At 41.9% G+C, this 12,180-nt stretch overlaps 1 protein-coding gene across 1 annotated transcript; it reads right to left on the bottom strand.

The window, feature by feature from the left end:
- Positions 1 to 4,144: 4,144 nt before the first annotated feature.
- Positions 4,145 to 11,525, bottom strand: C1GALT1 (core 1 synthase, glycoprotein-N-acetylgalactosamine 3-beta-galactosyltransferase 1). The gene is made up of 4 exons (XM_081834926.1): positions 11,175 to 11,525; positions 8,568 to 8,808; positions 6,904 to 7,571; positions 4,145 to 6,391 (listed from the first exon to the last, which is right to left on the bottom strand). The coding sequence occupies exons 2-4, from the start codon at positions 8,791 to 8,793 to the stop codon at positions 6,167 to 6,169; spliced, it is 1,119 nt and encodes a 372-aa protein (XP_081691052.1). The 5' UTR covers positions 8,794 to 8,808; positions 11,175 to 11,525; the 3' UTR covers positions 4,145 to 6,166.
- Between the last annotated feature and the right edge of the window lie 655 nt (positions 11,526 to 12,180).

Genomic DNA, 12,180 nt, shown 5'->3' with positions numbered 1-12,180 from the left:
TAAAGGGATCTCTTGTGCCTTTAGATGCAAACATGCTTTTGTAATTAAGAATACTGGATATTTAATAGAATACTACAATTTCCATCTTTTAGAACCAAGATCAGGGATGTGATGAACGAGGAGAGTCGAGCTTCAGAATTTGGCAGCTGGGTGCTATTCTGCTTCTCTACACTGAACATACAACACTGAGAGAGAATAAACAGTTTAAAGAAAAGGGTGGAAGAAAACTTGAACCCCACAGTAATAAGCTGCTTCCCAGAAGATAACCTGTGCTCCTCCTGCTAAAGGCACTCCTGGTCAAAAAAGTAAATAAATCAATGGTAGCCTTTGCACTCCCAATACTGAACAACGGTGGCTCACTCAGACTAAATAATGGTGCACACTCAGACTTCCAGCTACAGCCGTTGCTCTTGAGGGTTGGGGTGGGTGGGGGGATCTTCTAGAATGATGTGTTATGTAACATGTGGAGGTACCTGGTGGAAATAGATCCAAGCCTTTACTTTGAAAATCAGCAAATAAAACAAGCGCCAATGTATGAAGCAAAACACTGCTCCCTATGTGGTACTATTGTATTGTGTCAATACAAATGATGGACAGACCCCAACTGAAATAACTTTAGATGTACAAGTGGGACCTGCGGTAAAATGCTGTAGTGCATCCCCAAGCCCCCCAAAGGGCCATTCCTATTGGGACCTCTAAACAGCATGAAGAAGGAGCCTTGTAGTGATTTTCAGATGTCATGGGGGAAAGGAAAGTTACAGGGGAAAGGAAAGGAATGAGGAATACCCCCAACCACCCTACTAAGGACTTCTGTAACTGTGCTTCAGCAAATAATGTGAAACTGCCTAAGATCCACTGTGGAACAGAAAAATCAGTAGAATAATGACTGACAGCAAGGGTGTATGATGGAAAACTGGAATCAGAACAAGAACAATTGAGGGGAGAGAGAATAAAGGCATAGGTAAGGGTTATGACAGCTGTAAAGAGAGAAGTCAGGTACGCCAGGTTAGTATAGTAAAACAATTTGTTCTTCTTTATCATTTGACATACTATTTTCTATAAATACAGCTAATGTTCTTAAATTCATCTAAGTGTTCTGGCTTTGATGATTCTAGGATCAAAGTGTCATGCCACATCTTTGGCTGATCCACGCAGGTAGCAGGTTGTTCTGAGAATAGGAAAGTCTAGGCTGAGTGAACCAGCTGACAAAACAAGCCTAATGATGCCCAGGGGCCTTCTATAGGACCCCAAGATGTCCCAACTTGGCAGCAAAGTGGTAGCATCCAAATTCATAGAATTTAGAAATCATGGGATAAAACTGGTGAAGTCCTGAATACCCCAGAATTTTGGTGACCCGGAACTTTAAGAGAAGACCCAGAGCCGTGCAGTCAAGTGTTATTTTGGTCTGGAGAGGTAGTAGAGGCTAGATAATGCCTTATAAGAAAGCACCAAATTCAAATGGAGGTAACAAAGACGCTGGGATGAATCCTGATTCCATAGAGGTTTAAAAAATGGCGCTTGAGCTTGAGGTGTCCTGTCTGGAAATGAAACAGAGAGCCAAGAATTGGAGTAGAGGGAGAAGGCGGCCCAGAAGAAACATGGAATGAAGCTTAGGGACGTAGAAAGAAGAATGAATTGAAGACTATTACAAGAGTAGTCAGAGAATGTGCATTAAGAATGCATACACAGAACCACCCAGGTAGCCTTGGCCGAGAGGGTTCAAGAGCCACAGCAGTTCAGCTTAGAGACAGCACTCTCCAAGAGCCAACTCATGGTGTTAAGTGGCCCAGGTACAAGTTGTAACTAGGAGGCAGAAAAGTTCAGTTGAGACCTGCACTCTGTTCACGCTCCTTATGGTGTACCAGGGCAAGTGGCTTGCAGTACTGGTGATTTGGAACCAAAAGAGCATGAACAGTTGCAGAAGTTGATCTTGAGAGGGTTCCAAGTGAGAATTCATCTGCCAAGGAGTTGTGAAATAAAGTACCCTGAATTTGCTGAAGCTTGTGCTAATGTAGTATGGAATTCCCTTTCCACCACTGCTGAGTTAACAGCAAGACTAGACATAGGGAGGAAGTAAAACTTAAGGTGTGATTCTGTAGCGGACCATATTAAGATTGGTTCTGTTGAGGCAGTAGCTGCATATTCATTCCTGCAAGAGCTTGCAGAAATTGTACGGGAGCCCTTAGAACACCACGAGTCATCATGCCAATACAAATGACTGTCCAACACACTCCACTTGAGAGAACTATGATCTGGACTTGAGTCTGTGGAAAAGTGACTTGGCTGTTGGGAACCAGAAAAAGGCTACTGAATACTCTAAATCTAACATAACAGAGGGGCTTAAGCCCTGGAGAAACAGCTGTGAAGACAACATAAAACTTTGGGGACTTCACCTCAACCAAAAGGAAAAAAATGTGAAACCTTGGTAAGTTGGGAACAAGAACGTTGCTTTAACGTCTAGAACCTGCCAAGATGCAGGGATCAGAAAATAAATTCAAATGACTGTGGATGCAAACCGGCAATTGTATTCATACATTAAACTTGGGGATACAGGTGAATATGCAATTGTCACTGCAGGAGGGCAAGGAACTGCTAACCTTGCTGGAATTTTGAATAATTATTCTGTGACTCCTACAAGAAACATCCTTCTTAGAAATGTATGCCTAGATTAAATGTGGGCCTCATTCTTGTTTCTGAAGAAACAGATATACTGAAGGAGGCTGAGACTCTGAATTACCAGTTGTGGTTCTTCAAATCAGATTCCTTAAAAGGAACCATCAACATGACACCTGTGACAGTTCAATGGGCATTGTACATATTGGCTCTATTTACTGTGAAGTTTCCATTTGATCCAGGGAAGGGGTTGTTACAAATGAGTTCTGCAAATGGAATACAGACCTGTGGAATTCAGTAGTACTGTTTAAACTATGATTTATAGTCTTTTCTGTTGTCATGGAACATCAAATTCAGACAATTGTTCGGAAGGGGGGTGTAACAGAAGAGGGAGAATGATTAACAGCAGGGGCGTGTGACGAAACATTTGGGTGGATTCTGACATATTTTTAAAATGACATGTTGAGGGGAGAGTTAGAAGCGCTGAAAGAGTGTATGGGGGAGGGGATGAGATGAGAGAGAATAGAGGCATTGATAAGAGTGTTCAGATATGTATAAACAAGGGGAGAGCAAAATGCCAGGTTTGAGTAGAACACTGATCTTCTTCATGAATTGACTATTTGTTCTGCTGTTATTTCTATAAACAAAAAAGTTTCCATATTTTAAAATTAAGGTGTTTTAGTCTGGGTGTATTCTAAGATTTAAAAGTCTCATCCCATGCATCTTGTAACAATATACACAACTAAGCATATACAGGGAGAGTCTTATACTATTCACAATAACTCAGTAGTTGTGGCAACAAATTAGGGAAGTCAGGACTCAATGGACCAGCTGAGTTACTGATCTATTGAATTCCCAGGAGCCAGCATCTTGTCTCCTTGGAATGCCAGGAGCGGCCATGTCAATACAAATGATTGTCAAGCACACCCCAGATGAAAGAATATATTAAGCATGCAAGCATGCAAGTGCCGCCTGCAAGAAAATGCTGCTGTGTTTCCCAGCACACGAAAAATAACTGCTCCTGTTCAGGGCTCCCACCAGCCCGGAAGGGGTAGCCTTCTATTGTTTTTCAGATCTCACAGGGGAAAGCAGGGGCAAAGTCCTCTCCTCCAAGGCCTTTGGATGCTTAAAAGTATCCGGTAGAAAGTGATGGGAAAGTCCTCTGCCTGAGATCCTGGAGAGTTTCTGCTGGTTCGAGGAGACAATAAATGGCTAGGTGGACAAGCAGTCTGGCTATAAGGCTGATTTCTGTGTTTTCTATGTTCCTATAGTTAGTGCTAGAAGGCTCAGGTTCCAAACCAGAATGCATATACATATATATTTTCCTTTATTTCTAAAACATCTCTGTATAATGCAGAGAGAAGAGGTTTTTTAATCAGATGCAATATATCTCATCATACTTCCTGTAAGCTGTTAGGTGCCCGAGAAGATCAATTCCTTCTAACCCCACCCCTATATCTGGTTTGCTTTATCTTCACTCAACTGACATCAATTCAACTACCTAAACTCATGAATAGAAAGGGTCTAATAATTAACAGACATTCTGATGCTTTAATGCAAAATGATTTAGAATAGTTCACTCTCCCCATCCGAAGATTAGCCACACAGTTCACTAAAGCAGTGGCAATTTATACCAGGTGCTTGGAAAATACTTTGAGGTAGATTGCCATGTGACAAGGGTCTGACAGATGAATGCCACTAAAGTCGAAATGAGCAAAAGAAGAGACGGGTATAAACAAGCTGGAGACTAAAAAGATGTCACATATCACATAAGCAAAAATTTATTCTACTACTGAGCAATAGCTTAACATTTGTCTCAGCAATGCATCTGTCACCGGAGATGCTCTGAGAATTTGGCATGCCTATTATTTTTTGCACTTTCCCCTTGTGATGGATTTAACAGAGAAACAGCATGTCTAAAAGCCAAGATCTGCACCATTCTGGAAATTTCAGTTTTCAAAACTTCACTGACAGTTCTATAGTATAAATTTAAAAAATCTAGTCTGTTATTTTCATGTGCGGTAAAGCCTACCTAGTAAAGAAGAAACGTTAAGATTGTACTGAGCATTCATTAAGAGCAACAGTGGCAACAGAACCATACTATTATCCCATGCCTAAACAATGGAGAGAGGCAGAGGTGTACTGCATATGGAAACCTCTAAGTAAACAATCTTATAAGACAGTGGTAATTCTCCAGTGCTCCATTTCAATTAAAAAGCACATAGTAATGAGTTCAGGAAACTTGGCGATGATTTCTAACCAGCAAACACCATCAAGTACAAAATCTCACTGTTATCATCAATATGATGAATTTAAGGCAAACATAAAACAAGCCTTGGTAGATCACTTTAGCAGGACTACAGAGCGAGAAAGTCTAAATTTGAAGTTGGGTGGGGGAAAATATTTCAGTACACAGTATCTAGAGTGTGAGTGCATGATGGCTACAGGAAAACTGCACTAATGTTAAGTTTAGCACAAAGTACACAGCTCCTTCATGTGTGGATAAAGATCTGTTTTAAAACAGCCTAACACAACAACACAACCATCTGAAACACACTGGGGAAATCATGTTTTAGACTGACCAAAAGGATGTCACACAAGAAATAGGAATATACTATTAAAGTTGAACTAAATAATAACAGCCATCTAACCCTAAAGGAAACTAACAAACACTTAACATTCTAAATAGGCAACATAACATCACATTATGTTACAAGTCCAGCTGTATAAACAAAGAAAGGTTTTTCTTTTCTTTTTTTATTTTAAAAAAGGAATCAATAGCATTAAACCAGAATGGAGCTGTGGACAGTTTGCTGCTTCCTATAGTACTATCATAGTAGTTCTTATAGTAATCAACTTTCTGGATGAAGCATGATAAATATATGTGGATACGTTTTTAATTTATCTAGTGAAACTGTGCCCATTATAATACTACAGAACTCAAGATTCTCATTCAAGTTTCTACCTAACCTTCTGCCACATCTCAAACACTCTCAGACTTCCTTCCAATGTATGAAACAAAAACCCAACATATTCACCAACATTTCGAAAATTAGATCTAAATGTTAAACTTTGGCATCTAAGCAGGAGGCTTATTTCTTGACTGCTAACTTTGACAGGATAAGCTTCTGTTTAAATACTCCACATTTGAATCCTTTAGCAAAGAATGCAACAGTATCTAATGTAATTAATTGAAGGTGTCCAAGAATTGACACAAAGCATTGCTTCATGATAAAAACGACTAAAGAATACTGCATATTGTGGGTCAATGTGGAAAACAGATATTTGTTTCAATATAAGATTTGTGTGCATACATTACTGAATCAAGATTAAAGACATTTAATTCCTCACTACAAAGTTTTATAGACGTGACCTTGCAGTCCTCATGGCATGTGAAACGACCTTGCTACCAGCATGATTAGAAAAGAATCTGCTGGCTGCAGCCACATGAAGGAACACTTATAATTATTTAAGAAATCCATCTAGCTCCACTGTAAGCTAAATGTTTTAGTTCAGCATTCCATAAGGCGCCTTCAGTGCAGTACCAAACATATTATTTAGAGGATTTCAAAGGCTTTTCCATTTCAGCTTTGGCTTTTATATCACCCTTTGCTGCATCACTTAAATTTTGCTTTTCTTGATCCTTAGGAGCATCAGGATTGTACCTGAACTGGTACCCATAAGGACGGAGATGATAAAACAAATACTCCAGCTGATACATAGTGGTGGCGTCAACATAATGAAAAGAAACTGCCAGGTCAGAGCAGCAGCCAGGACCCTGCCGTGAAAGAGAAAAAACATGATGAACAGGCAAGATAAAGAAATAAATGTTTTAAATATATTTTAAGTGTTAATATGGCCTATGGTTTGTCACTTAATCAGTGCTCAGGATGTGTTTTTTTGTTACATAAAAGCAAAAAAAGAGTTTTCTTTTGAAATGTACTTTGTTTCAGAGTTGGTCATAAGAGTACCAAACTATAGCAGAATCACTTTGGGGACATAAGAAAAGACTATTTCAAACTCTTTCTTCCCCCACCTGCCCAGTTTTATTTGGCAAGATAGCCATAAAGCTTAAGTGTTAGAAAAAATAGATTCAATATAGAAAGGCTCAGATACATCCAAGTGTGTGTGTGTGTAGTAATCAATCAGAATACATTTCTCAATTGGATGGGCCAACAACATGACAGTATATGGCAGCTATATATAGACAAAGTTAAAGGGTATTTGCTAGTGGCCTATTTAGACTGTGAAAAGATATTATAATAGCTCCAATCACTGCAAAAATCTTACCTCTATGGGAGGGTAGTAGTTATAATTCCAGTACCAAAAAGTTTTGGGTAGGTATCCCTTAATTAAGTGGTGCTCTGGAACAAATGGATGAAAAGTTTCTTTGCCAGTTGTATCCCTGGAATCTCCAGCTTCTACATTAATACTCTCCATGCATTTGCCTAATGCCAAGTCTTCAATAGAAGAGCTATGAGTACATTTGTTGGTTTTAAAAGCATCCACAAATCTCTTCAGAGCTTCTTTGCTGAGCACATAACCTGCGCCTCCACTCATGTAGCCCTGTTTCACAAAAGGCTTAAATTTCCTTCCAAAATAAATTGGTTTTTCAGGACTGTGTTTTGAAAGAAGCCACCTCAAGTTGTCCAGTGCAACATACGTGTCATCATCTGCCTTCATGAACCAGTCCGCTTCATCAAGATGGTGATCGTGTACATACTGGAAAGCTTTGATGGTTTTCCAGTACAACTGATCCCTGCCTTCTTTGGTTTTTAATCCCACTGTTGGGAAGTCTTTGTTCTCCTCAGAGCTCATAAATAGCACTCTGTTGCAATGCTGGGCCCAAGTAGCTTTGACATGTTTGGCTTTCGTTTCCAGATTTTGAGGTCCAGTCATCACCCAACAAAGTATTCTTACTTTCTGGTACAATTCTTCAGCAATATTTTTATTTTCATCTGGGATGTGGGGAAGCAAAATTGCAAAATACCATTAGTATGTTAGAATTCTCACACAAGTAGAACACCACATATTTAAGCACTTCCAAATACTTATATGCCACTTTTTAGAGCTACACCCTCAAAAAACAAAGTATGTTGAACTAAATGACAGATACAATACCTAAGTCGGCACATCAGAAAGGTGTAGACTGTACTTCTAAAGAAAGCTCAAAACAAACACAGTTTTGCCATAGCTCTGGCAGTCACAATAAGGGGACAGCTGCTCCAGCAGTCTTTATGGTGCAAGATTCTACAAACTTGGAATGTTGAGGGAGGGGTGATACTGAGCAAGGCTAATGGAATAAAGATTTGTAAAAGTATGCTGAAAGCTTTGAACTAACCTTGTCTACTCTGCAAATGAACATCACCTCAGTTAAAGTTTATCATGACATCCACTTTCTTTTAAATGATAAATTATGTTAAAATATTCTCCATCCCCTTTAAACAAGATAAGAAAACTATTTCAAGTTCTCAGGCACTTTTACAATATCTGAGTGCCAGAGTTGAGAAGATGGAGAAATTATCAGATTCCCAGATATCAGCACTATGGGGTTGTTTTTGGGGGGGAGTGGGGGGTGGGGTGGGGTGGTAGAGCCACCAGCAACAAGTTTTCAGCTTTACAAGCTTAGACACAATCATATACGCACTTCCATGAGAATAAGCCACATTTAATGCAATTTAACTCACTTCAAAGTAGATGTGATAATGAGCTGCTGGCTTCTTTAGGCATTTGGTTTCTCTTAGCATTTAATTGTGGACTCAGAACATTTTAATGTTACAAGACAATTGAGGGGAAAACTTAAGCCTGTATCCTAGAAAGATACACGGATTATTTATTTAGTTTGAATACTTATAACATGGGATATGTGTACAATCCATTTTCGAGGGGAGTACAAGGTTATATATTGTAAAGAAAATTAAACTGTAATGCTCTGTACAGCTGCATAAATATACCTTTATGTTGCCCAGCATCTGCATTGAAATTCATTTGTCCTTTCAGCTGATGGCTTTCATCATCATCATCTGAGTGATGGCCATGAGGATTGTTGTAAAGGAGATGAGGCTCAACTTTAACTTGTTCTTCCAACACTAAACTAAATAGCAAATAACATAAGAAAAATCCAATTGCTGATCCAAATGTAAAGGTCAAAAAATTCATTAAGGATTTAGGAGATGCCATTTCCTGAAGAGATTTCTGCCGAGAGAGAGAGAAAGAACACTAATTATGTTATGCTTGAAAACATAAGATAAAAATGCAGAAAAACACTGACCATATGAACATACTGTTTCTTTCCATGCAATTAGTTTGTGATTATACCTCATTTTGAAGATGCCTCATACTTAAGATAATATTTTACTATGTTTTGAACTAGTATAAAAACATTTTGTTTTTCTAAACATAGTAAAATATAAATCTTGGCCATTTCATAAGAAAGTATAACAATAAAGTAATAACCAACAACGGCCATATCCATAATTTCATGTTTAAAAATTTCCATTTGTAAACTTGCTTTAAAATTGGGGAAGTGTGTAATAAAAGGCATCCAAGAAATCTGAAGACTGACAAGTAATATTAGTCAACAACTTACACTGAAAAATATATATTGTGTGTTTCATCTTCTAACAGCACAAATTCAAAGTGTGCATGCTGGGAGAATAGTGTGAGCACCAGTATGGTATAGTGGTTAGAGTGTCACTCATTACTTTCAGCCTAACCTTAATCTCTTAGCCTGCCACCATGTAATTTGCTTTCCATACACCTTTCCAGTTCTGCAGTGAAACTTGACAAAGGTAGGTGGTTTTGTCAGTTTCACCAATACTATGTCACTTTTCTTTTTTATATATACACCAGTGTTTATACACTTTTTATCCCACTCCTATCCTGGGAGCAGCAACAGCAAAGAACTGGAACACGTTTTCTAAGAGTTGGTGCAAGTTACACAGCTCCCTCCTTCCCACATATTCCCATACTGGGAGAAGTGGTTAACATATGGGGGGGGGGAAGCATTCCCTAATATTTAAAACTCCACAAGAAAAAGATATGTGCTGGAGGACTAGAACTGCTATAGAAAAGAATACATTTCATAGATGGTGTGATACAAAAAAACTACAGGAAAGTTTAAACATTTTAAAACCACCTTCCTGTAGGACCACAGGTGGTTTTTAAAAAAACCATCCCTTTTTGTCTTTCAGACTTCTGCAGCAGAGAGGTACGAAACCATCTAACGAGAAAATCTAGTGCATGTTTAAGCGAAAGTAAGTCTCACTGCATTCAATGGGGCTTTCTCTCAGGTAAACGTACCTCGGACTACAGCCAAACAGATCTATCCTTTGCAAGCAGAAGTACCATGTCCTCTGCTTTAAATGGGATTTGCTCCTATGTTGCAGCTCATGCAACATCTGCTTTTCAAAATGTTCACAGAAATACTCCCTCGGGGCAGCACCTCGACACAGCAGAGACTTCAGAAACTTCCTGTTTCTGACAATTGGCTTCCTCAGACAGTGTTATCTAGTGTTATCAAGGCCCAGTGCCTGCCACTCGTGAGGTGGCCTTTACAACCCTGCCAAGCTGCCTCCCCACTTCCTCTTGTGAAATACTCAGCTTCCAGCAAGCTCAAGCAGTAGGCTGGTATAGAGGTAGTTAACCTATAAGATCGGCTCCCGCCCCCCACTGAACTTTGATTTGCGGAACTGGCACTGTTGCAGGTGCCACATAATCCCCGTTCCACACCTGTAAGAACTCGCATGTTTTAAGGTGGCAGCACCTACACTTTGGAACTCCCTGCCTAGTGATGATAACCAGGCAGGCACCTTCGCAGTCCTCCTTTCGGCACCTTCTAAAAACATGTTTGTTTAGACAGGCTTACCCGGAAATTCAGAAAGTCGAAGTGTGTTTTTTCTGTGGCTTCCCACTGTTTTTGAAGGTTGCCAATTCTCCTAATTTTTTTTTTTTTATTACTTTATTATTTCCACAGGCCACAATCAAGCAGTGTGCATATAAATTCTTTGAAATAAAATGATTTCTCCCTTCCAGCACTTATATGGAATCCTCCGCTTCCAAGTATGGGGCTGGGAGCCCGCGGATCCTGGGATGAAACCCAGAAAAGCCCAGAAAAGCCGCCCCTGCCCCGCTTTCCTCCAATGGCGACGGTGTGGATCCATCACTACTATAAGATGTAGTAAGCGAGCCCAGCTGCGTTGGGGGGGGGGCGGGGAGCCCAGCTGCGTTTAGTGGGGGCTCTGAGCTTCTGCCCGTGGGCACAGCTAAGCCCCCCCCCCCAAAAAAAAACAGTAAAAATCAATACAAATCTGAGGTCCACCCCAACAAAAAACCCCTCTGGCTACGCCCATGTTTCTGGCCCCAGGGCGCCCCGGCTAAAAGGGCAGTTGACACCTCTCCCTAAAAGCTGCTTGGGAGGCTTCGTCGGCGTCGAACCAGGCCGGGAAACGGCCACCCGCGACACGGTTTCCACACGACACTTGTGACCCCGACCTCGGGGCTCGCCACGCCGCCCTCCCCGCCTCCTCCGGGGCGAGCCCACCTCCCTCTCTTGCCCTCACCTTGCCCCGGGCCTCGGCCAGGACAGCCGAGGTGGGCGGCGCGGGGCGGTGGAAGAAGGCGCCTCCTCCTCCTCCTCGTCCTCCTCTCAGGCGCCCCGGAGCCACGAGAGGCTTCCAGGCGGCGGCAGCGGCGCTCGGGAGCGAGGCCCTGTCACGGCCATCGCGCGAGGGCTCCTCTGAGCAGGCCGGCGCCTACTCGACGCCCATCCTGCTACCCTCGGGCCGCCCGACCTGAGGGAGGAGGAGGAGGAGGGCCTAGGCCGGCCCGCCCCGGAGCCAGCTGCCTCATGAGGCCCGAGGACGGAGCCAACCAGCCCGGCCCGCGGCCCTGCGATGGGGCGGCGCCTGGCCGGCCTCGCTTCCCGCCCACCTGGTGACAGAGCTGAGGGAGGAGGAGCAGCAGCAGCCCGGTTCCGGCAGTTGCTTTCCCTCTCCAGGGCCGTTTTCCGGGGATGGATAACTGGCAGCTTCTGGGTGGAAATACCCTTTAATCCCCGAGGGCTTCATTTCCTCGTGACTCAGCTGCAGCCCGAGGAGTTGTCGCTTAAGGGAGGCGCGCCCTTTGACTAAACAAGCAAACAAATAATAAAAAGTTCTTACTAGGCAACCATAGCCTCGGCCCGGCATTTCATCCCCAAAAGCCAGCTTGCTTTGGGGAACAATAAGCATGCCCATTTGCTTTTTGCTCTTTGCCCTGGGGGCAGGGCACTCCCTGTGTGTTTATAGGGCTGTTGCAAAAGATAGAATATAAATTATAAGATTAATTTGGCAGAGCAGGGGTGAGGAAATTCAATCCTGGGGTTCAATGTGGCCCTGTCAAGGGCATAGCCCCCCATCAAAATCAGTACATATCTGAGGTTCTGTGCCCCTGTTAAAACTCGGGGCATGAAGTTTACCCCATAATACAGGTCAGCACAGTGTGTGCTGCCATGCAACAGAAGTTGCATTACCTCTTCAGGCTCAGATATAAGTAGCATTTCCTGTAGCAGCCAGAAACAGCTATGCT

This window comes from Podarcis erhardii (assembly GCF_964252035.2).
Source record: "Podarcis erhardii genome assembly, chromosome: 12".
NCBI lineage: Eukaryota > Metazoa > Chordata > Lepidosauria > Squamata > Lacertidae > Podarcis > Podarcis erhardii.
The sequence above is the reverse complement of the archived record's forward strand: the minus strand, read 5'-3'. Positions and strand labels throughout refer to the sequence as shown.